The following is a 27,556-nucleotide window of genomic DNA, read 5'->3' on the forward strand; positions in this document are numbered from 1 at the left end:
TATAGGTTATAAATTATAAAGTTGTCCGTCCCACAAGTCAAAAGGTTTACTTGTTCCATGAGAAAGAAATGAGTACGTAGAGAGCCTGTCAGGTGGCCAATGCTGCTGTATGTAATGTAATAGGAGAGAAGCTGAGCTCTGGGATACACGGCTTTATGGGATTTGGAGCAGTAAATCCTGACAGGTCAGTCAGTGAGAGTCCTGCTCACCCTGCCACAAAGGATGACTGACAGCTATCCCTGTACCAGTGTGTATGGAGAAAGCTGTCAATCACAGTGCGACTTCTGAGGGAATAAGGCAAAGATATAATGCTCTTAGCGTCCGCGCTCCTGAATCATCACAGCCCCACAAGAATTTCCCTCTCAGCCAGTCAGTGACTACAGCTGTGTCCCGCCTCACTCACTGATTGGCTGAGCGGGCACTTTTGAGTGGAACTGTGACATCATAGGATTGGAAGCCCAGTGGGGCACCAAGAGCGGTGACACTCCACTGCAGGGGCACGGGGATGGGTAAATAGGACTTCTTTATTATCTCCCCACCACCCTGTCCCCACTGGATTTTTCACTGTTGCCCAGGGTACCCCTATAGTTTCTGCCTCTCCCTCAAACACACACACGCAGCCTGCTGCAGCCATAGCACACGCACACACACGTAGCTTGCTGCAGCCATAGCACACGCACACAGCCTGCAGCAGCCATAGCACACACAGCCTACAGCAGCCATAGCACACACACACACACACAGCCTACAGCAGCCATAGCACACACACACAGCCTACAGCAGCCATAGCACACACACACACACAGCCTACAGCAGCCATAGCACACACACACACACAGCCTACAGCAGCCATAGCACACACACACACAGCCTACAGCAGCCATAGCACACACACACACAGCCTACAGTAGCCATAGCACACACAGCCTACAGCAGCCATAGCACACACACACAGCCTACAGCAGCCATAGCGCACACACACACACACACACACACACACACACACACAGCCTACAGCAGCCATAGCACACACAGCCTACAGCAGCCATAGCACACTGAAGAAAAACACACAGGGACACATATATCATTTTCCCCCTTGGCATACACCAGGGAAAAGGCACAGATTGTCTTTGTGGTTTGTACAAAATTCAGCATTTTTTTCTGCATCATGCAGCCTGTTCGCCTGATGGGCAGATAGGGAGGCGCGGAAGACACGGAGGAGGACATGGCCTCCTCCCACACCTGATTTGGCAGGTGGAAATGTACACCTGCTCTGGAGCAGGCATAGATTTCTGTACCCGCTGTATACCATGCAATGGTCCTGTCAGATTCACTAAAAGGCATGTGACTCTTACCGAATCTGGCGAGCTGCCAAATGGTGACCGACAACTTTTCCCCGACATCCCCCCCCCCCTCTTATCTAATAGGGTCAGAGCTTTATTACTGATATATAGAGGGAACTAAATGTGAGAAAGGGTTAATAAGGGTCTTAAACTGATAGACCATAAACTATATTAATGAATAATATTTATAAAATTCATATGAAAAGTAAAAAAAATTGAACTTTAAGTTGTTTTTTTTTAAAAGGTGTAAAATCAGTAAAAAAAATTCTGACTCTTGACTCCATAGCCCTGCATGCCACACTTACTCTTACGTAGGGTTCTATACCTTCCCTTTAGTTTAATATTATAACCCCTGACTATTTGTGATACAGACATGGCACCAGGTATTCTTAATACACATAGCACTAAATGTACTCATGTCTTTGGGGGTTTGTCAGCTAATTATTATTTTTTGAAGGCTCAGACTCTGTGGAAGGAAACTCCCACCGTGGTCACTTTACGGGACGGAGTTAATGACTTTTGGTCACTAAGAAGAGTTCTGCTTAAAAACAGGAAGAATAAAATAAAAAAAAATGGCTGTTCAAATGGTGCAACTTCCAGCAACACTGAAATCTTGCTTTGCCAAGCAAAACAACTTCTCCTTCAGTAAATGTATGACCAGCCTGTATGTACCCCACAGGGAGCAGCAGTGCGGGACCTACCCAAAAATGTGATGCTAAGGTTTCTCCAATACCCAAATAGATATGCTATGGGGTGCAATGATCTCTTGATGGTGAATTTTCATATCCACAATCATAGTCATCAGACTTTAAATAATGTTTTTATGTTAAACATGTAATGTTTTCATTTTTCTATCTAGCCACTGGGGCTAAAACTAAGCTGGAACTTCCTGTTCTTTGGTGATAAGAGGAGGCTGCCGTAAAGTGATCTGTACAGCTTTGCAGCATCATGTGCCACCACTAGATAGATGGCATCAATAGCAGCTCCCAGTGGAAGTACCTTTACAAAGGTCACAGAGCGTGCTCAATGATGTTTTACAGTCATCTCAAGGGGACAGTCTGTCTATTGTAGTCTATGTCCATGAGTCTTGCTGTAATTGCTGTTAAAAACAGCCCAGGCAACATAATGTACAAAAAGTGAAATAAATAAAAATTAAAGTCAGAAAATAGAAACAGATTAGAATAAAAGAACACGTTTTAGCATGTGATTTTAATCAGAAAAAGAAAATTTAGGCGATGCATCCCCTTTAAGGATTTTGTAAAATAAGACAGCTTATACGAGGCAGAAGTAGAGCAGCTGCCATATGACTACACTCACACAATTTCTTATCACATTTCTGATTTGTCTCTATAGAGAAAATATTATCTAGTAGATGTCTGTGTTGTAGATACCAAACACTGAGCTTTGGCGATCTGACAGCGATGTGATCCTATTGTTTTAACTGTAAACAGAGGATGTGAGACAAAGTAAAGAGAATAAGTGGACTAAACATCCTAAGTATTCCAGGGTGTATACAACTTTAGTATACAACTTAAGGCCAAGTTCACACAGGGTAAGACAACGGTCTTTGACACGGCCATGTGAAACACAGGCAGCAATAGAGCAGCATCGGCCTGATGAACATCACTTCATTTTAATTGGAATGCGGGCACATTCGGGTGTGCCCGCACTCCAATTTGCCATAGCCAACAATGTAAATTACGGCCGGGAGCAGTACTTTACACGGTGAGTACAAGCTATCTGTTCACTGAATAGTGGCCGCACAAAATAGACCTGTCAGTTAGTTATTTTGTGCGGCTGGCAGAGAACCACAGCGGTAGTGTATACAGAGTGATTACACTATGGCCTTAGTGTATACAGAGTGAATACACTATGGCCGTTGTTCCATACACCCTAATGTATTTTTACACTGTCAATAAGCAGCGGCCGTTATTGCAACCTGCAATAACGGCCGTTGTGTGAAAATACAGTGTAAACATGGCCTAAAGGGGTATTCCGCTAAAATTTAACTTTTTTTTAAATTCTTTATTTTCACCAATTTGTTGAACAATGTACAACGGTAGCCAACACCAATTGCATATGTAGGGAAAGATAAAACAATTATATGTCATAATCCATATCAAGAACATATACTCTACATAAGAAGACAATCAATGCAATAGCAGAACCGTGATTTGGTACTGTGTAGCAGTGGGTTAGGCCGCAGACCTCGTCAAACTATTGAAATTAATCTTTTAATATGTTGCTGCCCTAGTGCAGACAGGCTACTCTTAGTTCTCCGCGCTCCCATGCTGTCCTCCGGTATCATCTTCAGGTCCTGGCTGAATGATCCTGCCGCATCACAGCAATGACAGACAGCTCAGCCAATCACTGATTAAGGCAGGACAGCACTGTGGCAAGTGATTGGCTGAGCAGGCTGTCACTGCTGACATGAGTCTGTCTCTAAAGGAGAGGCAGGACTGTTCAGCTGGAACCCAAAGGTGAACTGAACGAAGTGGGTGGTCAGTGTAACTTAGCAGAGCCGAGTACTATTTCTGTGGACTGACCATATATTTATATTATATATATATATATATATATATATATACACACACACACACACACACACACACACACACACACACACACACACATATAACAGTATAACATCAATGTTTTTTTGTTCTGAAGTAAAGCAAATTACCTATTTTAAATTTATCTCACTTTAGGCAGAAGTGGAGGACAATTTGCATTATATCATCCCGTTATTGCACACCCTGATGTATGCCATCACAAAGGTACAGTACACTGTGACAGGGTAGACTAAAGGGATGGGGATACATGTACTTTCACATACGTTACACTGCTTGTAACATTTCAGGCTGCATATATCTCTGATGAATTGTACGAACGAGTTTATGTCTTCTGCAAAAAGATACTCACTCTTCCGAAACCCTACTGCACCATTGGTCTGGACTATGCACAGAGACTCAAGACGGAGAAGAAAGTTCCAGGTACTGTATATTATATGTACATTACTGCTATAAATCAATATGCCAGCAGATATTAGAAGATTTACTATTTTGTTTAGGTTTTTCATACCAAAAGATGGTGGTTTTAGAGCAAAACCTCAAGAGGGATCTCAACAATCATCAAGACAAGTAAGCCGACTTCTTTATACATGTAGTTACTAAAACGTCCATTGTAGCCGATATGCAAGTTAAAGGGGTTGTTCACCCCAAAAATTTTTATTTCAAATCAATTGGTGCCAAAAAGTGCAGAGATTTGTAATTTAAAAAAATCTCCAGTCTTCCAGTACTGCTGTATGTCCTGCAGGGAGTGGTGTATTCTTTCCAGTCTGGAGAGCAGGAGAGGTTTTCTATGGGGATTTGCAGCTGCTCTGGACAGTTCCTGACATGGACAGAAATTGTAGCAGAGAGTACTGTCTCAGTCTGGAGAGATTACACCACTGCCTGCAGGACATACAGCAGCTGATAAGTACTGGAATACTTTTTTGGAGATTTTTTTAATAGAAGTAAATTACTCATTTCTGGCACCAGTTAATTTGAAAGAATTTTTTTTTGTGAACTACCCCGTTAATAGTCACTTTTATTATTGTATAAAGTAATATTCGCAGATACCTTTAAGGCTATTCACACATCACATTTAATTAGCATTTGTGCAATTCATGGCTACTTAAACCCTATGTGTGAACATAGCCTAAAGGAGTATATATCATAAGGGCTCTCTGAGGGAATATATATTCCGTGCAGGGTGCTACTGTTTCTGGATCCAGCATTGGTATCTGAGGCCGTATGTAATACGCTTCTCCGCGAGACTCAGGCCAGTCAGATGTCCTACTCACCCGTATCCTGTATGACGTATGTCATTACCAACTGCATTCAGGCTGCACATGGCAAAGACTGCGACATAGCATTGCTGCAACAGGCCCTAAAGGTAAGAGGGTGACAGCAAGGATGGGATTACTATGATTTATTCACACAATCACTATAAGTTAATGCGTTCTGTTATTTTTCTGTAGGATAAACCCATTGAAGAGTTGGAACTTTGGTTTGAAGAAGTTCTCTCAGTAATGGAGCGCAGCGAGCTGGAAAATGCGGCCACCAGGCAGCGGCACAGCGAGCGGCTGTGGGAGATCTATAAGAAAGTCATCTCATCTCAAGAAGGTTACAGCTTTTATATTCATTTTCTACCCCAGGGGTATAGAGCCTTGGCTCTCCAGCTTTTGCAAAGCTACAACTCCCATCATGCCTGGACAGCTAAAATAATAAAAGCCATGGTCAAACTGATTGTTAAAGGTGACAGGTGTTTACTCTTTCTGTATTCTTTCGTAGAATCAGCGACCTCAAAGCTTCAGAGAATCCCACTGCCCAGCCCAAAATTTAGTGTTCATCTGTGGACGGACGACGATCAACTATGTAATAATGTTAATTTCTTTTTGTCTACTTTACTATATATATATATATATATATATATATATATATATATATATATATATATATATATATATGTGTGTGTGTGTGTGTGTGTGTGTGTGTGTGTGTTTATACACCTGTTAATGGGAGTCTGCCAGTCATTATTAACCCTCAAAACTGCTGACAATCCTATACAGTGATTTTGAAGGGGAGGGGTGATTATTCCAGGTGTTTCCATGAGAAAAATGTTGCTTACTCTCCAAGTGGTTATCACAGGAAGTGTCCAGGAGGCGGGCTCTTAGTGTTAAGTTTTACTTAACTAAAGCTGTCAATCGTAGTGGATAGGAGGGATCGGAAATTCATCAATAAAGAAAGTTCAGGAAATCCAAGAACACTAGGCAGCTGGGAGGATATCAATGTCCCACCCCTGGTGCAAAGCTCTAGAGAAGCTTTCCACTGGTTTTTCGAACGGTCTGCATTATGGCCGAGTGCCTTATTGAAATACAATGCATGATATGCACAAGATGCATGATAATGATACAGTTTTCTATTTACCAGGGAAAGAACTGATGCTGTTCACCAGGGAGACTCTAACCACGGATGCAGAGACAGACTATGTCAAGGAGCCAGAACTTTCCTTAGACCCAGAGGGCAATGAGAAACACCGCATCTCTGTGTGGTCTAATGACAGTGGGATAGAGAGAGACTTGCCTGGGGCTGAAGAGAAAGAATCAGCCAAGTTATATAGGAAACCTTGCATTAAGAAAAAAGCCGCAGATGTGGACTCTGCTGTTCTTCTTCAGAACCTCACCAAGGCCCCAAAGGGAAGCCGGGCAGCCACACTACAGAGGCTCTCAGGGCAGAGTACGGAGGTCCCGACTGGACCAGATAAGCTGCCCACCGCTCGAGTGGTCATCCTGGGAGACGACAGGGCTCTGGGGAGATTGGCTAAAGCATATTACTCTTTCAGGTACTTGTCTCAATGAAACTAGAAATGGATTTATTATCATCATGGATTTCTTTAGTCCTTAGTGAACTATGAAACATCCAAATGTGGTTTACCCATCTGCTAATAATTCATCTCTGCACCGATGTGTCCCCGATCATTTCCTGGCTTGAACCAGCCCTGGAGACGTGTAAGCTCTGTAGGAGAGAAGGAGTAAAAGTACATACTTACCACTCCCGACCACCCGAGTGCATTGCAGCCCAGCAACCACTGTCATAGCTGAGAGCAGAGGTCTGGAACCTAGGTAACCGTTATCAAAACTACAGGGACAGCAAGGGGTCAGACTTCAAAGGAAAGCAATTTTGCAAATGTTAAAATTTTCGCAAAATTGCTTTCTTTTGCATTTCCTATCACCTAACAAAAGTTTAGGAGATGGGAATACCCCTTTAAATTGGCCACCACATCAGATTTCAGGGCTGCAAAAAAAAAAAACGTACAGTTTGTTCATCATGGCGATACTAAATGGGGAAGGGAAAGCAGGGATACAATACTGTAAACGTCATCACTTAGTGTCCAACCAGAATAAAAAAATATATATATGAACAACAAACATGTTTGAATATAGAAATCAACATAAAGCAATCTAAAAAGTTTGACGCCAGTGGCCAGATACATAGAAGGGTCTGGTAACACTCTACACAGTTATAAGTGGTCTGATTGATTGAAATAAAATATAGGAAGAATAAGGAGGATTTCATTAGAATATTAATTGTTATGATGTAAGGATGTAACTAACACATTATTCAAAGAAAAAAATCCCTCAATACAGTTCAACTCCAACAATGTTTCAAAGCCCCACAATGGTATATATATCCTATTACACCTAAGAATAGCAAAACAAAGCACGTGTAGAGTTACAGGCAATGCTTCATTGAGGGGAAAAAAAATAGGCAAAACAGCCCCGATCCAGAATGGAATGCACTCGCTCTCAGTTGTGACCAACTGCATGTAGCATTCAAAGCTCGGACCCTAAAAAGGGGTTGTTCACCAAAAATCTTTTTCTTTCAAATCAACTGGTGCTGGAGATTTGTAATTTACTTCTATTTTTTAAAAAATCTCCAGTCTTCCAGTACTTATCAACTGCTGTATGTCCTGCAGGAAGTGGTGTATTCTTTCCAGTCTGACACAGCGCTCTCTGCTGCCACCTCTGTCCATGTCAGGATCTGTCCAGAGTAGCAGCAAATCCCCATAGAAAACCTCTCCTGCTCTCCACACTGGAAAGAATACAGCACTTCCTGCAGGACATACAACAGCTGATAAGTATTGCAAGACTGGAGATTTTTGGATAGTAGTAAATTACTAATTTCTGACACCAGTTGATTTGAAATCTTTTTCTTTTTTTTTTTTAACTACCCCTTTACCTTGATGATGGTCTTGATGATGTTCTAGAAACCTTTTAGTCTGTACTTATAACAAGAAGTAGAAAGAGGTCAATCATTGACAGTAATAATATTGTCTTCCAGGAAGAGGGAAGCCAGGAGGCCTCACCGGACCCTGAAAGCCAATCTTCAATTTTACTGTATTCCTATCGAAGGAGAACGGACGGATACCTCAGCTGACATGGTAAAAGTTAGTTATACATTGACCCTGGCAGAAGCTTTGTCCTGTGTGAAGTGGCAGCCAGATGCCAATGCATGTTCTGCTTGCAGATATCAGACTTGGACCATAGTAATCATGTCAAAAAGCTTCACAATGCACAGGGCTAAACCTGCACCTGTACACACTGACTGACATGCTCTTTGCTGTGGTAATGGGGTAATTTACAATGACGGTGTGCCCAAGAGCTGAATATGATTTTTCTCCTTAGGAGGAGTCACTAACCATCAGCGACATGTGTGAGCTCAGCACTTACCTGGGTCAGGTAGATCCATGGTATGACAAAAATATTAACACTCTCTACGACAGAATTACCAAGCTTGCACTTATGGTAAGCAGACACTTGTAATACTAATATATAAGCTGCAGTGGCAATTTTTGAGAACGGCAATTATATTTGAGATTCACTAGCACTTACTTGTGAGTAGTAAAGCAACATTCACATAATGGATTAAAATGTGTAGTTAGGTAGCACAAATCTGATGTGCTTGCATTTGCTATGGTTGTGCAGCATATTGTAAAAAAGATTAACCCCATTGTCATTCAGTAAGGGCCTTATTACATGGAATGAATATCTGTGGAATTAGGCCATCATGATTCATTAACTAGTTAAATATTCGCACTTCTGTATTGACACAAATGAAAAACTGTTCAAATGTTCACGCTACTATACTGATACAGCCAGTGCAGAAGCGCAAACATACAGTTTTGGCGCTTCCAGCATCATAACGAATCACGATGCTCCAAGGTCAGGTCCACAGAATACACAGACAGTATTTACGGATGTGTGACTTTCCCCATATACTGCAATAATCTACCACTGAAATTTTCTAATGCATGTACACATGCAACCCCATACATGTTTGCCACTTTTATTCCCTATTTTTTGACGGCTCTTTGCCTGTCAGCACACAGTGCGGGGATGATTGACAGGCAGAAAGGCCACTAACAGACAACTCACCTTTTTAAAGCTACAGCTGGTAAGTTCTGCGAGCTACACAATAGCTCTATACTGTGCTGCAGGGAACCAGATCAGCACACTTGAGTTACATCATCCTTCTGTTATTCCTCCTGGAAATTCTACTATTCACCTTGTCGATGTGTGTATGGCCGAATCAAAAGTGTGGGCAAACATCCTATAAAGATGGGAAATGGAAACACTGAGATTACAAGTTAATCATAGAGTTCCAGGAGTATCAGATGAATGGCACAACACAGACATGACAAGAGAGTTTTGGGATAAGACGCTCCAGTCCAGAATTGTTATTTGCTAAAACAAGAGCTGAATAGCTTGTATTTTCATACTATATCCCCACATGTATCTATTTCTATTTGACAATTTAAAGTAACACCCTACCTATCTATAACACAGCCACCGTGTCCAACCAGAGATTCTGCTTCTGACCCTTTCATCTTGGATGTGGCCTCTTATTACCTGCGCTTTGGATTACAACCAGTGTTTTTTCAGATTTATTCTGTCAAGGTACGTACTAGACCTTACCCATTACATTCACATGAACATAATCAGATCTGCATTGACATTAATGGGTATGTGGCAAATTTGTAATCACTTTTACTGCAGATGTGCTGTAAACCCAATGAAATCAATGAGCAGGAAGATTACTCCCATGTAATCATGCATTTCTTATGATAAAACACTTTGGTAAACAAATTGTCACCTAGTAATGACAAATCAAAGCTAAATACCTTTTTATATTCTGAACATCCCGTCCTTCACGCTTCAGGATGCCACACAGATTTTATATTGTCTTTCTTCCTGTTGTCACACCCTGCTGAGTAAAAAGAATATATATATACTAACTAAAGATGGGCGAAGCTGCTTTGCTCATCTCTCATTATAACACATAACCACTATGACCTTGTCTAGAACAATTATTGTGTTGTAACTTAAGATGCAGTGTTGATATGCCATAAATATCTATATCAGGAAACCCCCTCGAAGGATATTTTTATGCAATAAATTGGGGGTGGGGAACCTATAATGCTCCAGCTGTTGCAAAACTACAATTCCCATCATGCCTGGACAGCCAAAGTCTTTGGCTTGTGCTGTCCAAGTATGATGGGAATTGTAGTTTTGCTACAGCTGGAGGGCCTCATGTTCTTCATCCCTGCAATAAATGATCATTTAACCGAACTTCTGACTTGCTTTCAGATCCACTTCAGGGATTTAACTCTTGAACCTGTGGAAGACGTCTTCTTATGCGAGCTTAAAGTTGACCTGCAAGACTGTACGTTTACAAAGTGTAAGTAACTGACCATTAAAGGGGCTTCCAGAAAATGAACATTTTTATTGTTTTCCAAAAAGTTTAATAAAAAAAAGATAAAGGAATCGATAAAGGAAAAAGAAAAAGGTACGGTATAATATAACGTAACATAACACAATATGGAACGTAAGGTACTCCGACACACAGAGCAGGTTACAGCTTAGTTATCTTGTCTATTTGTGCAGAATGTTAATAAAGTTTTCTTTGTTCAGTGAACACGATAACCAGAAAGAAGACGGTGGTGGATTCACGGGGGGCAGGGATCCAGGTGCATTATCAGAAGGTAACCAAATAACAGAGGCCAATAAAAACTTCAGCTTAAACATATGCAAAAGATGCACAGAAAGCTTATAAATTGCTAAAATATTCACTGAAATGTATTTTTTGGATGTTACAGGCTTTACCCAGTAATAGAGAGAAGGAGGAATCCCTGGTGACCAGAACGTCCGGAGCAATTATAAAAACAATTCCAAGTAGTGAAACAGATGGTGAGAGCAGTTTACTCTCTGACCAGCAGGGGGCAAACACAGAAAGGGAAATATCTGACTACACACACTTTATATTACAGATCTTGTCTGTCTCAGCGTCTACATTGATGAAACAGGGAAATCCTCCTCATTTGGGCGCTCCGCATTGGTGAGTCCAGTTTTAGTATAACTATCCCCACCCCTTAAAACGGTCATAGAGCAGGTCTGATGGTGTCACGGTGTTATTGGCTGTAGAGCAAACTTAATGGACTAAAAGCATCGAGCATCCAGATGAGGAGCCTGGATCTCAGGACACTGTGTCTACAACTGGATAAAGACAGCCGAAGGGTCTACACTAATGTGTCCAGGTAGGCTGAAAAAACACAGACATTTATATTTAGCCGGTAACTATTAGGCTGTGATCTGCCAGGATCTTCTTCACATCAGGATTCTATAATAAAAGATACTATAAAGAATATAAGTACACTACTACTGCCCCTATATACAAGAATATAACTACTATAATACTGCCCCCTATATACAAGAATATAACTACTATAATACTGCCCCCTATATACAGGAATATAACTACTATAATACTGCTCCTATATACAGGAATATAACTACAATAATACTGCTCCTATATACAAGAATATAACTACTATAATACTGCCCCTATATACAAGAATATAACTACTATAATACTGCTCCTATATACAAGAATATAACTACTATAATACTGCTCCTATATACAAGAATATAACTACTATAATACTGCCCCCTATATACAAGAATATAACTACTATAATACTGCTCCTATATACAAGAATATAACTACTATAATACTGCTCCTATATACAAGAATATAACTACTATAATACTGCTCCCTATATACAAGAATATAACTAGTATAATACTGCTCCTATATACAGGAATATAACTACTATAATACTGCTCCTATATACAGGAATATAACTACTATAATACTGCTCCTATATACAGGAATATAACTACTATAATACTGCTCCTATATACAAGAATATAACTACTATACTACTGCCCCTATATACAAGAATATAACTACTATAATACTGCTCCTATATACAAGAATATAACTACTATAATCTTTCAAGTCACCAGAATAATGTATCATTGTTTTTTTATTTTTATTTCTTTATTAGCTTTGAGGTCTCCCCCTGCCAGGAGCCTGGATACAGTCTACAGAAGATACGGGCATCACGCGCACATGGGGAGTGTAAAGAAGACTGTGGACTGAGCAGATACATGACAAAGTCGCTCCTTTTACCCATCAACACATTTGCAGGGATCATTCAGTGACTGCCTGAACTCCAGGCCATGTATGGACTACTCCTTTGCACCCTCTAGATGATGAACAATTCTCAGTGACCAACACACTAATGTTTTATGGAGTGGTGGCTTTAGGATCAGAACTGTAGCAAGTGTATACACTGGAAACAACCTCACATTAGTTATCAGTATATTTTAGCCTGGCGCCTTGGAAACAAATCCCAATATCCACTCTCACAACTGGAAGCGCCTATATGTGCTCCCTATACCTGCTAAATACAGACCCTGAATTTTTATTATTATTTTTTTTAGATGATCAAAATGATTTCTGCTGTTTATAAGGGAGAAAAGGAAATTATTTATTTATTAAAATGTCTTTAACAAACAAACTTGTGTGGTGCAGGGTGTTATTGTCTGAATATTATTGCATGGCGCCACCTGGTGTCACATTGCAAGTACAACAGGAAAAATCTGTCATCTGATGGCCTGGTATTACTGGGGATTTTCTGCAAGCAAACAAAGTATCAACAGGAAAACATGCCTGTACATTACGAGCATAATTCGTTCCGGCGCCGTGCTTGTAATCCAAATCCGCTCTTAAACCAAAGCAAATTTTCCCATAAGAAATCAGAGAAATGCAGCCAATTGGTTCCACGCCCCCAAAATAATAATCTATTATTCTGAATAACATGTAAAACAGATGAAACAAACATTCAGAAACAACAGAATCTGTGATATAATAAGTTACTGTACAGTAATGGAGAGGATGGGAAACACAAGGGCGGACAGGGACTGCAGGGAGCATGAAGGAATGAGCAGGGCAGATGTGGGCACATACATGCAGCGCTCTCTGTCCGGGGAGAGAGGGGTTACAGCTATGCAGAGATTACCCCCACAGTCCTGTCCCCTGATGTAAGCCCCAGCCTGAGGTGGATCTGCTATGGTTTGGAAGGTGAGGGAGACTTCCTGGGTCAGAGTACAGTGCTGTAGACCCCGCTATGCAGACCATGCCCCTCCCCCACTCCCCCTCCCATCCAGTACAGGGAGCTCTTAAACCAAAGCAATGCTCTTATACCAAGTCACAATTTTGAAAAACTGAGCTCTTAAACCAAAACGCTCCTAAACCAAGGTACCACTGTATAAAGCAATACTATAAAAAACATGCATCCATTGCCTTTAAAGGGAACCTGTCACCCCCCCCCCCCCTCCCCCGTGTCGGGGTGACAGGCTCCCGACCCCCCGCTAGAGCCCCCTATACTTGACCTGATCAAGCCGGGTCCCACTTCTTGATCCGGTGACGGAGATTTCAGCGCCCGGAGCCCGCCTAGTGCGCTCCTGAAATGAGTCCAACGCTCATAGAGAATGAATGGCAAATCCGACGCTCCATTCATTCCCTAGGAGCGTCAGACTCATCTCAGGAACGCGCAATCAGGTCAAGTATAGGGGGCTCTAGCGGGGAGTCTGGAGCCTGTCACCCCGGCACGGGGGATGACAGGTTCCCTTTAAGGTTGCCTTCACACACACCGGATCTGCTGCGGACCCAGTGCCGGGAGTCCCAATGAGAATACATACTCATAGCGGGACTGACATCCTGCTGCGTGTATGTAAGTTAACCCCCTGCCGGCCGGAGCATACCTTACCTGCTCTGCGCTCCGGTTTGCTTCGGGGGCTCCCGGCATCAGCTCGTCCCGCTCAGCCAATCAATGCGCTTCCCCGCTTTAACCACTGATTGGCTGAGCAGGATGTCCAGGGGAGACATACACCAGTCTAAATGTTACACCCTGTGATAAATCTCCCCCTATGTGTATACACTCCGGCCAGGATTCCACTGCAGCACAATGTAAGTTTTGTATTAATCACGGCCGTTATTGCAAATCGGCAACAACGGCCGTGGTTAATACAAGACTTACGTTGTGTGAACACAGCCTTATAGCCTTACTGTGAACGGCCATGGTTTTGCAGTGCAGGTTGTGTGTCTCGTGCAGGTATACACGCTGTGACCGTACACTTCACCGGTACGGGCAGCACAGCCGAAAACCATATCACAACCCCAGCACAGTGTATGGGGAATCACAGGAGTTGTTACAATGTATGGCTATGTTCACACTACGCAAGTTCCGCAGAAATCACGGCCGTTGTTACAACGGCCGTGATTTCTGCTGTACTTACATAGTGCTGCAGTTACATAGTGCTGTCAGTTTTCTGCGGCCGCTATTCAGTGAATAGCCGGCACAGAAAACCCTGTCAGTTGACACAATGGAGCGAGCGGTGTGCTGTGGGGAGTTCTAATGCCGGCGCGCACGGACGAACCCACATCAGAACTCAGCGGCGCAGTGCTGGGCGGGATGATCTTTTCTGAGACCGGCCGCGTCACGGAACGGCCGGTCTTAGGGTGCTAACACACACACCGGATCTGAAGCAGATTTGATGCCGTGTTCAGTCATTTAGATCTAATCTGCTGCGTATCTGCTGCAGAAAATACGCTGCGTATCAGTCGTGTGTGTTAGCACCCTTATACAGCATGTGAACATAGCCTATCAGTGTAAAGTCAGGCTCAGCTCCATAGGCTGTAAGCAAACACACTGCAATTCACTGACAGCAAGCGGAGGTCTGCCATATGCTAACAGGTGACTGAACAAATCCTATTAGGACACACATATATATATATATATATATATACACACACACACTTATGTACATATATAGGACGCCATGGGAAATATGCGCAATATTATAAAAGTGAAGCTATATGGATGTCACTATATGTATATGCCGCCAGTAACCCTGGTAGAAAGTGTTTGCCGTGCTCTGTGTGGCCCTATGAAGCTGGGGGCCACATAACATAACATGGCTGTATAACATTACACACGTGACCGGCCAAAATTACCTCATAATACATGGGAGGAAGAGCCGGGCGCTATACAGACTGGTGAGGCGCTCGTGAGGTGAGAAGGTCACGTGATCAGCCCGAGTCACCTGACCCTCATACCCTTTATGCGGGTTACAGAGATGAACTCCTCCCCCCCCCCCCCCCCCCCCCATCTACGCTCAGCAACCAATCAGAACGTCGTTCTCAATTCCCTAACTACCCTCGGCAACCAATCAGAACCTTCCCTCATCTTATCAGACTAAGCTCAGCAACCAATCAGAGCTTTGTTCTCGTTCTCTCACTCAAACTTTGCAACCAATCAGAGCCTCGTCCTTATGTCAGCAACCAATCAGAGCCTCGCCTTTATCTCAGCAACCAATCGGAGCCTCGCCCTTATCTGTCCAACTACGCTCAGCAACCAATCAGAGCCCCGTTTTTATGCTTCTAACAACGTTCAGCAACCAATCAGAGCCTTGATCTCGAGTACAAAACTACGCTCAGCAACCAATCAGAATCTTAAGCTAATTTCGCTCAGCAACCAATCAGAGCTGGTTTCACATTCCTTCAACGAGGCGGGAAATAGGTAATGTAGCGTCTGATTGGTTGGTTGAAAAATGTGAAAGGTTTTTATTGAGTGATCTACCTTCTTCAGCCCTCCAGCTGTTGCAAAACTACAATTCCTATCATGCCTGGACAGCCAAAGCCTTCGGCTTTGGCTGTCCAGGCATGATGGGAATTGTAGTTTTGCAACAGCTGGAGAGACGAAGGTTCCCCATCATACAGGAACCTCCCTGTAGTTCGTCCTGTGACCGCTAGATGGCAGTGGCGGTCGCGCTCCTCCGTTTTGCCTTGTAGTTTCCCTCTATGATCCCTGCGCTTCATCCCGTATCCAGGCGACAGTGTCATCTGCTGCTTGTCAGGTGCATGAGCAGCGACACCTGCTGGTGGGCGTGGTTAGCAGCGACAGGGCGGTCGTTGCAGGTTGTAGGCCGGTGACGTGTCCGCCGCCCCGGGCAGGTGAGGTAGAGGAAGACACCTGTGTCCTGTGCGGAGATGTGGCGGCTCCTGCGGGAGAGGCTTCCTGCCGTGGAGGGGAACGCTCCATCATCATCATCAGCATCAGCATCATAGTCACCGCAGCATCAGGTCAGTCTGTCTGCATCCACGTATTACTATATGTATTTATATATATATATATATGGGGCTCGTGTGATGACGTCATCGTCTATATACATCCCATAGTGACGTCATATCTGCTACATTATAACCTATGACCATCTAGATGTGATCTGCATGGACATTATAGACTAATGCATCCAATCAGTGGGATCTGACTGCAGCATTCACACCAATATGGAGGAATCTGTTCACTGACAGCAAGCAGGAGGCCGCAGCACTGATCAGAATATCACCTTCCGGAAGATTCTCCATGTGATGTGACATCCCCCTGATCTCTCGTGGCCTTTATCGTTCCCTTGGCGGCACTACAACCTGCTCAACCTGTCCCGTCTGGAGAGGAGAAGAATTTGAAGGGAATGTCTGCTCTTGATGGCTGAATGCATGCGGTCACACCCAGATTAGGCGCTGTTCACATGTAGCAGGGCTCCCCGGCCGTCACTATCATGATGGGAGTTGTAGTATGGTGGATCCATACGAAATCAGTGTTGGAGTAAGTAGCTGTAGAAAAACCACAGGAGTTGATGTTTTGCAAGCGGTAAGGGGCTCATAGGGGGCGTCTGGCTGTCAGGGCATGCTGGGAGTTGTAGTATCTGAAGGGCCATATGCTGTGTACCTCCAACCTTCAGGAAAACAACAGGAGGGTTACGTGTAGTTATAGTACCGGCCCCCCTGCCATGTGTTCCTGTTATAGTATATTAGTATATATGTAGTTATAGTACCGGCCCCCTGCCATGTGTTCCTGTTATAGTCTGTGGTGTATTCTGCAGGTCCTGTATGTCACAGCTCATTCCTTCATGGGGAACAGCCGCCCTGCATAGTGGATATAAGAAGGGGCCACATTACAGGTCCCCCGCTCCATACCCTATAACAAGGGGCCACATCACAGGTCCCCACACTCCATACCCTATAACAAGGGGCCACATCACAGGTCTCCATACTCTATAACAAGGGGCCACATCACAGGTCTCCATACCCTATAACGAGGGGCAACATCACAGGTCTCCATACCCTATAACAAGGGGCCACATCACAGGTCCCTACACTCCATACCCTATAACGAGGGGCAACATCACAGGTCTCCATACCCTATAACAAGGGGCCACATCACAGGTCCCTACACTCCATACCCTATAACGAGGGGCAACATCACAGGTCTCCATACCCTATAACAAGGGGCCACATCACAGGTCCCCCGCTCCATACCCTATAACAAGGGGCCACATCACAGCTCCCCACACTCCATACCCTATAACAAGGGGCCACATCACAGGTCCCCACACTCCATACCCTATAACAAGGGGCCACATCACAGGTCTCCATACTCTATAACAAGAGGCCACATCACAGGTCTCCATACCCTATAACGAGGGGCAACATCACAGGTCTCCATACCCTATAACAAGGGGCCACATCACAGGTCCCCCGCTCCATACCCTATAACAAGGGGCCACATCACAGCTCCCCACACTCCATACCCTATAACAAGGGGCCACATCACACGTCCCTACACTCCATACCCTATAACGAGGGGCCACATCACAGGTCTCCATACTCTATAACAAGGGGCCACATCACAGGTCCCCCGTTCCATACCCTATAACGAGGGGCCACATCACAGGTCCCCCGCTCATACCCTATAACGAGGGGCCACATTACAGGTCCCCCGCTCCATACCCTATAACAAGGGGCCACATCACAGGTCCCCCGCTCCATACCCTATAACAAGGGGCCACATCACAGGTCCCTACACTCCATACCCTATAACAAGGGGCCACATCACAGGTCCCCCGCTCCATACCCTATAACAAGGGGCCACATCACAGGTCCCCACACTCCATACCCTACAACAAGGGGCCACATCACAGGTCCCTACACTCCATACCCTATAACGAGGGGCCACATCACAGGTCTCCATACTCTATAACAAGGGGCCACATCACAGGTCCCCCGCTCCATACCCTACAACAAGGGGCCACATCACAGGTCCCTACACTCCATACCCTATAACGAGGGGCCACATCACAGGTCTCCATACCCTATAACAAGGGGCCACATCACAGGTCCCCCGCTCCATACCCTATAACAAGGGGCCACATCACAGGTCCCCCCACCCCATATTCATGTTAGAAGGGGCCACATAGTAAGTCCCCACACTCCATACCCTATAAGAAAGGGCCACATAACAGGCCCCCCACTCCATACCCTGTCAGCTCCCGGCCGAGTGATATGAATAGAGTTTCCTTTTTCCACCTTACACCATGCACACACTGCGGCAGACCTCCAAAAAGACGCCAACGCGTCTCAGTTGGCAACTGAAACACAGCGTCTTTTTGGGGGTCTGCTGCAGTGTGTGCATGGTGTAAGGTGGAAAAAGGAAACTCTATTCATATGAGTTGGCCGGGAGCTGCACTCAGTACTTTATGCTGGTACTTGGTGAGTGCACTTGTTGCAGTGAGAGCCTGTGCTGTGAAGCGGTAAGCTGGCTGTTTTTTCTTCTCTGCGTCTGAGTGCGCAGCCTGCTGCTCCCTTAAAATCATCTGCTGGGGAAATAAGGCCCCTATAAATTGGATATTCTGGGTGTAGCACACAAGGATATACAGTGACTTGCTTTACAGTGGGGTCAGTGGTGACACAGCTTCACTTAAAGGGGTTTTCCAGCAGTCATAGTCTCCAGGCTTGGAAGCTGTACTGCCCGGGGTGCAGCCGTTTCTCTCCATGTCTGGTTAGATCAGGTGGTAGTTTGTATCTGTGCACAGTATGGACCGGTGCGTACAGGGAATAGTCAGAGCCCCACGATCAGCAAGTCTCTGCTACACCCCAGTATATGGGATTCCAGGCAGGGGATGATTGGTAGGAAATGTCATGAATAGTTATGGCAGGAAGCCCCCTTCTTATAGCAAACCGTCCATAGAGAGACCTCCAGTCCTATACAGTACAGAGCTGGTTTCTGGAGGAGCCCGGGCAGCATAGGTGACCAGACTGAATCCCCACGGGATCATAGCCAGCATGGCCTCCCCCTAGGTGACTGACATAGCAGCTGATCACATGGCTGCTGTTATTGCTTCTTATAATATGTTATTGGGGGGGGGGCTGAGCCGCGGACCAAGCGTCTTATCACACCAGGAAGTCATGTCCTGCTAAGAACAAACACTCACACCCTCTCCAGGCACTTGCTGCAAAGTACTATGCATTACCTGACAGCTCCCATATCCAGAAAACTTTTTTTTTTTTTACTTAAAGTGTACCTGTCGTTTAATATTTTTTTTTGCAGAAATCAATATTCCAGGCGATTTTTAAGAAACTTTGTAATTGGGTTTATTAGCTGAAAAATTCATTTTTTTCATGAAAAAGCAGTTTGAAGCTCTCCCTCCTGTCTTTATGGTTCTCTTATGGAGAGGGGAGGGGTGGAGGGAGATGAGGCACCAAAACAGGACATCAAAGAGTTAATTTACAGCTACTTTAACGGGCTATCTCCTCTGAAGTCAGCACTGACCTCTCTGACCTCTAAATACCGGCTTTCATACAGCTCCCGCTGTGTAATCCTTTGTTCTCTGCTCTCTGGTGGCGACTAATCTCCCTCCTCCCCCCTCCCCTCTCCATAGGTTACACAGGGCCTGACTAATGTAAAGAAGTCGAGATTTCCTGATAATGAGCAGTGGATGAGAGAGAGGAGAGGAGGGGGGAGGCCTGGGGAAAAGCTTTCTGAATGCAGATAATGGCATATTTGCCTAATAAACCCAATTGAAGTTTCTTAAAATCGCCTGGACTATTGATTTCTGCAACAACAACGACAGTGACACTTTAAATACTGTACTTTACTAAAATACTGTGTACATTATAAGGCAGTAAAATGTACTGCATCAGCTGTGTGGTTCATATTGCACAACTTTTTGACATCTGCCGCTTGACAGCCGACAGTTTCCATTGAGATCAGTAGAGAGAATCTGTTGAAGGACACGTCAGGCGATCTAATGACGTGCGTGTCATGATGTGAGTTAGAAGCACTTCATTCCAGGCAGGCATGATTGATAGGAAATGTCATCAATAGTTAAGGCAGGAAGCCCCCTTCTCATATAGGCTGCAAGTGATGGTCCCATGTCAGACGAAAATCCCGTCGGGTTGTCAGGTTGTGGTTTAGCTTTATTGTATGGGGACACTCCATGGCAGCAGAGTAAAAATCCATGACACATTTAAGGGTATACTGTCAGATTTCTTAAGTGATATTTAAATAAGCTAAAGACGTCATCTATTTAAAGGGAAACTCCGGCAAAAAAAAATCTTTGTTACTAATTAACTGGTGTTAGAAAGTTATATAGATTAGTAACCAGCTCCTGTATGTCCTGCTGGAAGTGGTGTATTGTCTCCAGTCTGACTCAGTGCTCTCTGCTGCCACCTCTGGCCATGTCAGGAACTGTCCAGAGCAGGAGAGGTTTTCTGTGGGAATTTGTTACTGCTCTGGACAGTTCCTGATATGGACAAAGATGGCAGCAGAGAGCACTTTGTCAGACTGGAGACAATACACCACTTCCTGCAGGACATACATCAGCTGATAAGTACTGGAAGACTTAAGATTTCTAAACAGTAAATTACTATATAAGCTTCTGACACCAGTTGATTTGAAAGAAAAAAAATATCACTGTTGTACCCCTTTAAGACTGTAATCTATTAACCAAGTGGCTACTGCCTGTCCACAGCCTCCCGGTTTTCTGGAGCAGGACCCGTGGCATCCAGCTGAGTAATAATCTCGCCCCTATGTGCGGCCCAGGCCTGAGGATAGCCTTTATAGGTGCTGCAGTGTTGTGTCTGAACTCTTGAAAAGCGTGCTCTCCGGTTCTATAATCTCGTAACTTAGCTTAGTAACTACAGGCTGGATAATCGGTATCATAGTTCACAGATTACAGTATGTTGTGACTTTTTATAACCACATGCTCTTGTGTGTTCATAGGTCGAGAACATGAGTGGCACCAAGCAGTGGGACATCAGCCAGGCTCTGGCCATCGCCAGCCTGTTCCATTTCTTCCATGGCATTGGAAAGTTCTGCCTTATCCCCTTCTTAACCATCTTCTTCCGATACCTGGGACTGAGCCCTCCTCTGGTGGGGATCATAATAGGCCTCAAACACATCATCCATGTTTTCGGGGCACCTCTATGCGCTTACATGGCCAAAACAAATAATAGGAGAAGGGTTCTCATCACAGGGTCTCTGCTGCTGTCGGCCGGGGCCGGCTTGGCCTTCACTTTCTTTCCCCCGATGGAGAGGGATATGGTCTTAAGATACTGTAACTTTAGTCTTCCTTGGAAGGAGAAGGTAACCGCTCCTGGTGCTATGGATATTGAACTTTTTGGACCTGAGGACAATGCAAGTTTCCTGGTACCTGAAGGTTCTCCGACACCTCATCTGGCTTTGGTCCTAGTTACAGAAGGTACCAGCTATAAGCCGGTGGAGAATGCAACTGTAGAAGCCACAACCATGGAGAAGAGTGACACTACATTAGCCCTTTCCAGGCCAGTCCACCTTACAGAAACCAGCACTCCACATCAGAAAAGACAAAAACCAGCTACTAAGCCATCACCTAAACTAAGAGAGAAATCCACCAGCTCCAAAGATGAGGTTAAGAACAACTCTACTCATGTAGGTTCAAGTCCTTCTCCCCCACCATCTCCGAAACCTAAACCATCTAACCATACTGCCCATAAGAAGAAGGTCCGAGAAGTTGGCTTGGGCGTCCATATTTTAGAACATCTCCTTGATAGCGAGCATAAAATCTTCCTGGTTATGTTGGGTATGATCATGATCTGGTCTGTCTTCACGGCTCCATTGAAGTGGACAGCAGATGACAGTCTTTACGAGTATCTTGACTTTGTAGACGCCACAGACCGGCACGGTAAAGTTTGGATTTGGAGCCACCTGGGAGCTTGCATTGGCTCCGGTGTCATCGTGAGGTTGATAGAGAGTCTCGGCTGCTTCCTGACCACAAATATCCCCAAAATCGATCTCCATTTTTATGGCTACTCTCTGTTTATGATCATCACAGTGTTTCTTAGCACTATCTATCCTGTACACGTCTCCAAGAAATCTGAACACTCAAACAAGACCATCAAAGCCCTGGGTCTCATCGGGAGCGACGGCCGAGTCATCCTTCTGTCCATCACCGTCTTTCTGACCGGCGCCATCTGGTCCACGGCTCACAATTTCTTATTCTGGCGGATGCAGGATGTGGGCAGCACAGAACTCTATATGGGAATCTCTGTCGCCCTCGCCCTTTTCTCAGAAATCGTGCTCCACTTCTTCAGGGGTAAACTGTTTAGAGTCTTCTCGGTCAAATGGATTGTGGTCATTGGCCTGGGCTGTCTGGCGGTACAGATGGTATATTACTCCTTCTTATGGACACCTTGGGCTGTCTTGCCCGTTCAGGTTTTGAGTGCCTTTAGCAATGGAGCCCTCATATGGGCTGTGAACTCTCAAGCCAATGACGTGGCCACGCCAGGGACAGAGAGGTCTCTGCAGCTGGTCCTGCACTGCTTGTCACATGACTGCGGTGCCAGCCTGGGCAGTATCGCCAGCGGTTTCATCATCAGCGGCTTCGGCCTCCCGGTACTATTCCAAGCGTGCAGCGTAACATTACTGCTCTGGATCTCTCTGTTCTTGTTGATCCATCCCAGACTTCCTCACATAAAGAAAATTAACTATTCGCGGCTTCTGGCTGCAGACAACAGCGACATGAGTGACTCTGACGACGACCAGGAACGAGACTGGTTGGTTAAAGCTATGAAAGATGATAGCAAACAATGGTAGCCTGCTATAAAGTGCATGACTTCCAGCACTGCGGAGGAGCTAATGTATGACATCTCTGTATGAAAAAAGGATAATATATAATATTTTATTACACTTCATGATTTTTTTTACACTTAATTTGGCGTTTGATTCTTTTAACATATCTGTAAGGAATTACCCAGACTATTTAAAGGAAAAGAATCAGCAGGTTAGACCTGCATTTAATCTGCTAATATGTCCCTATAGGGCACAGGGCACTGAGGATGAGGGTAAGTTTCTTACCTTCATCCCTGTTTTAGGGTACTTTGTAGTTTAAATGGGTTATCCGTCGAAAATAGTTTTCTTCCAGATCAACTGGTTTTAGAAAGTTTTATATAGATTTGTAATACTTCTATTTGAAAATCTCCAGTCTTCCAGTACTTATCAGCTGCTGTATGTCCTGCATGAAGTGGCAGATTTTTTTCCAGTCTGGCACAGTGCTCTCTGCTGCCACCTCTGTCCATGACAGGAACTGTCCAGAGCAGTAGCAAATTGCCATAGAAAACCTTTTCCTCACTCTGGACAGTTCCTGACATGGACAGAGGTCTGACGTTGTGTGTGGTATTACTGAGCTGCAAAACCACACACAAACAAGAGGGGCTCTGTTTCTGAAAGTAAGTGGCCATGTTTTTCTAAGCCTGGACAACCCCTTTAAAGGGGAACTCCGGATAAAAAAACTTGTTTTCTATTAAAAGTAGAATAAAAGTTATATAGATGTGTCTATACAATGGACTACTGTATCTGTACGGTTCTGCCACACTGGTAGCTGATAGAGATCCAGGAAGTGAAAAAACATGGCCCCTGTGCCAATCCACATTGTCTCCTGATCCCACTGCTCTCCCACCTTAGACAAATCTTCCATGCCTCTGTCTCACATTGTGTGTGTTTGCTGAGCACAGGCTGATGATGCAGACAGGGGGCAGGGTGTGATGTCACAGGAGGCGGAGCTGGATCCCCCAATCCCCTGAGTAATTCACCATCTCTGAATGGCCAGAAGCAGGTCCAGCACTAATTTTACTGATTGTGATGGGTGGGGGACTGTGATGATCATCTGCATTCTGGCAACTGCTCAACCAGGAAGGACAGAAACACAATACAGAACACCCCCCCCCCCCCCCCCCCCCCCCCCAAACAAATGGATTTTTGGTAGTTTCAAAGCTGGGATAGACAGGTAAGTAATGCTATATGCTTCTGCAGAAGTTTCATTTTTTTTAACCTCTACCTGGAGTTCCCCTTTAATGTTTTTAAAGGTGTTGTCAAGCGAAAATACTTTTCTTTCAAATCAACTGGTGCCAGAAAGTTATATAGATTTGTAATTTACTTCTATTAAAAAATCTCAAGTCTTCCCACAGTGCTCTCTGCTGACATCTCTGGCCGAGACAGATGGCCATGTTATTCAGGAGTAGGGATGGTCTGAACCCTCCGAGGTTCAGGTTCGTATGAACACGAACGCTCGGCATCAGATTCCCGCTGTCTACCCGCTCCACAGAGCCTATGGCTATGACTGTATCCCAGTTTTCCAGACGGTCCTCCCGCTGGATCCACCCACTGCACGGAGCGGGCAGACAGCGGGAATCATTATCGAGAGTTCGGGTTCGTACGAACCCGAACCGAACTTGGTTCGGACCATCCCTATTCAGCAGGAGATCTCTGGATCAGCTGCACAGAACAATGTAAGTGACACATCACTCTGTTCCGCTTCTCTGTCACTAGTTTATGCTACCCTGAGATAGGACCAGAAACCTACTGACAGAGTCTCTTTAATACAAAGTAGGCATTATTATGCCAGTAAGAGAGATCTCTGATCTCACAGTTATCATCTGCAATTATACAAAACCATAGAGATCCAGCTATTGTCTGTACATAGGGGAAAGAGAAGATAGGCATTATAGGGTGGGGAAGGTGAGTATTTTTTTTTTAAAGGTTTTAAAACTTTAGGTACCTCTAAACCTTAGGTACCTTTAAGGCCCTATTCCACAGAACGATTATCGTCTGTATTCGGCCGCTACGGACGATAATCGTCCCGTGGAATAAAGTGCAACGATCAGCCGACATTGTTCATGTCGGCTGATCGTTGCAGTCACTTGTTTTTCAACATGTTGAAAAACAAGCGACTGATACAGCAGAGATCTGCTGCCGTCGCTCCGTTGAATAGGAGCGTCGGCAGCAGACACTGCTATATCCTATGGGCTGCCTGGACGATCAGCGATCACTCGGGCAGCTCCCCGCCGCCCCTCCTGCACTGACCCGCATGCTGCTGCCGCGCTGAATAGAGGCGGCAGCGAGCGGGGAACGAGGAGCAAACGAGCGCTGAGAGCGCTCGTTTGCTCCTCCTATACGACTCGTGAAATAGGGGCTTAAGCCATGCAAGTGAAGGCCACACATGGCTCTCCCATCTTACAGTACTAATATGCGCCCCTTGATCCCTGGCAGTTACGGGTTCCTGTGTGCAGCATAGTGACCCGGTACGGTCACCCTGGAGCTGTGTCAACTACTGAGCATGCTCTCTGCTATTACTGCATGTCCCATAAAATATAATATGGGCAATCGCCATCTGTTAGCATTGCATAGTACGTAACAATGATTTTTATTCGGACGGCTTTTAAAATAAGTTGCATTTACACCCAGTGACCAGCAGGGGGCTGCAGGTAACCGATAATATCTCTCCCACAGTGTGATTGGAGGCCTGTGTACCTAATATTACTAGTAAACTGAACCAGTCAAAACCATCAAGATTTAGAAGGTAAAGCAGAAGCATTATGCTCCATCCCTGTCCTGTCCGTGTAGTCACAGCAGTGCTCCATCCCTGTCCTGTCCCTGTAGTCACAGCAGTGCTCCATCACTGTCCTGTCCGTGTAGTCACAGCAGTGCTCCGTCCCTGTCCTGTCCGTGTAGTCACAGCAGTGCTCCATCCCTGTCCTGTCCGTGTAGTCACAGCAGTGCTCCGTCCCTGTCCTGTAGTCACAGCAGTGCTCCGTCCCTGTCTGTGTAGTCACAGCAGTGCTTCATCCCTGTCCTGTAGTCACAGCAGTGCTCCATCCCTGTCCTGTCCCTGTAGTCACAGCAGTGCTCCGTCCCTGTCCTGTCCCCGTAGTCACAGCAGTGCTCTGTCCCTGTCCTGTCCGTGTAGTCACAGCAGTGCTCCATCCCTGTCCTGTAGTCACAGCAGTGCTCCATCCCTGTCCTGTAGTCACAGCAGTGCTCCGTCCCTGTCCTGTCCCCGTAGTCACAGCAGTGCTCCATCCCTGTCCTGTAGTCACAGCAGTGCTCCATCCCTGTCCTGTCCCTGTAGTCACAGCAGTGCTCCGTCCCTGTCCTGTCCCCGTAGTCACAGCAGTGCTCTGTCCCTGTCCTGTCCGTGTAGTCACAGCAGTGCTCCATCCCTGTCCTGTAGTCACAGCAGTGCTCCGTCCCTGTCCTGTCCCCGTAGTCACAGCAGTGCTCTGTCCCTGTCCTGTCCGTGTAGTCACAGCAGTGCTCCATCCCTGTCCTGTAGTCACAGCAGTGCTCCATCCCTGTCCTGTAGTCACAGCAGTGCTCCATCCCTGTCCTGTAGTCACAGCAGTGCTCCGTCCCTGTCCTGTCCCCGTAGTCACAGCAGTGCTCCGTCCCTGTCCTGTAGTCACAGCAGTGCTCCATCCCTGTCCTGTAGTCACAGCAGTGCTCCGTCCCTGTCCTGTCCGTGTAGTCACAGCAGTGCTCCGTCCCTGTCCTGTCCGTGTAGTCACAGCAGTGCTCCGTCCCTGTCCTGTAATCACAGCAGTGCTCCGTCCCTGTCCTGTAGTCACAGCAGTGCTCCGTCCCTGTCCTGTCCGTGTAGTCACAGCAGTGCTCCATCCCTGTCCTGTAGTCACAGCAGTGCTCCATCCCTGTCCTGTAGTCACAGCAGTGCTCCGTCCCTGTCCTGTAATCACAGCAGTGCTCCGTCCCTGTCCTGTAATCACAGCAGTGCTCCGTCCCTGTCCTGTAGTCACAGCAGTGCTCCGTCCCTGTCCTGTAGTCACAGCAGTGCTCCATCCCTGTCCTGTAGTCACAGCAGTGCTCCGTCCCTGTCCTGTCCCCGTAGTCACAGCAGTGCTCTGTCCCTGTCCTGTCCCCGTAGTCACAGCAGTGCTCCATCCCTGTCCTGTAGTCACAGCAGTGCTCCATCCCTGTCCTGTAGTCACAGCAGTGCTCCGTCCCTGTCCTGTAGTCACAGCAGTGCTCCATCCCTGTCCTGTAGTCACAGCAGTGCTCCGTCCCTGTCCTGTAATCACAGCAGTGCTCCGTCCCTG

The 27,556-nt window shown here is 45.5% G+C and overlaps 2 protein-coding genes and 1 long non-coding RNA gene across 8 annotated transcripts in view; 2 read left to right on the forward strand and 1 right to left on the reverse strand.

Moving 5' to 3' along the window:
- PIK3R6 (phosphoinositide-3-kinase regulatory subunit 6) overlaps positions 1-12,800 on the forward strand; it is a 53,800-nt gene extending 41,000 nt beyond the window's left edge. For all 5 annotated transcript variants that reach the window (XM_069953457.1, XM_069953458.1, XM_069953456.1 and 2 more), the window contains exons 5-20: positions 4,052-4,120; positions 4,204-4,336; positions 4,414-4,483; positions 5,096-5,279; positions 5,365-5,509; positions 5,678-5,761; positions 6,317-6,728; positions 8,228-8,327; positions 8,572-8,691; positions 9,733-9,843; positions 10,534-10,624; positions 10,858-10,928; positions 11,043-11,133; positions 11,214-11,281; positions 11,368-11,480; positions 12,294-12,800. In XM_069953457.1, the coding sequence (XP_069809558.1) occupies positions 4,052-4,120; positions 4,204-4,336; positions 4,414-4,483; positions 5,096-5,279; positions 5,365-5,509; positions 5,678-5,761; positions 6,317-6,728; positions 8,228-8,327; positions 8,572-8,691; positions 9,733-9,843; positions 10,534-10,624; positions 10,858-10,928; positions 11,043-11,133; positions 11,214-11,281; positions 11,368-11,480; positions 12,294-12,450 (2,019 nt within the window). In that variant the 3' untranslated portion in view covers positions 12,451-12,800. The remainder of the gene's footprint in view (positions 1-4,051; positions 4,121-4,203; positions 4,337-4,413; positions 4,484-5,095; positions 5,280-5,364; positions 5,510-5,677; positions 5,762-6,316; positions 6,729-8,227; positions 8,328-8,571; positions 8,692-9,732; positions 9,844-10,533; positions 10,625-10,857; positions 10,929-11,042; positions 11,134-11,213; positions 11,282-11,367; positions 11,481-12,293) is intronic.
- LOC138772790 (uncharacterized) overlaps positions 1-15,423 on the reverse strand; it is a 51,276-nt gene extending 35,853 nt beyond the window's left edge. Inside the window, exons 1-3 of the long non-coding RNA XR_011359824.1 lie at positions 15,308-15,423; positions 10,068-10,153; positions 9,322-9,496 (exon numbers count right to left, since the gene is read on the reverse strand). This is a non-coding gene — a long non-coding RNA (uncharacterized lncRNA). The remainder of the gene's footprint in view (positions 1-9,321; positions 9,497-10,067; positions 10,154-15,307) is intronic.
- A 773-nt stretch (positions 15,424-16,196) lies between these two features.
- MFSD6L (major facilitator superfamily domain containing 6 like) lies at positions 16,197-23,381 on the forward strand. 2 transcript variants are annotated; one of them, XM_069953273.1, is made up of 2 exons: positions 16,197-16,435; positions 21,414-23,381. In XM_069953273.1, exon 2 carries the CDS (start codon positions 21,423-21,425, stop codon positions 23,262-23,264), a length of 1,842 nt encoding a protein of 613 aa, XP_069809374.1. In that variant the 5' UTR covers positions 16,197-16,435; positions 21,414-21,422; the 3' UTR covers positions 23,265-23,381. The 2 variants fall into 2 exon arrangements, with proteins under 2 accessions (XP_069809374.1, XP_069809373.1); XM_069953272.1 differs by lacking the exon at positions 16,197-16,435 and adding an exon at positions 16,582-16,958.
- The last annotated feature ends 4,175 nt before the right edge of the window (positions 23,382-27,556 follow it).

This window comes from Dendropsophus ebraccatus, chromosome 14 (genome assembly GCF_027789765.1).
Source record: "Dendropsophus ebraccatus isolate aDenEbr1 chromosome 14, aDenEbr1.pat, whole genome shotgun sequence".
Taxonomy (NCBI): domain Eukaryota; kingdom Metazoa; phylum Chordata; class Amphibia; order Anura; family Hylidae; genus Dendropsophus; species Dendropsophus ebraccatus.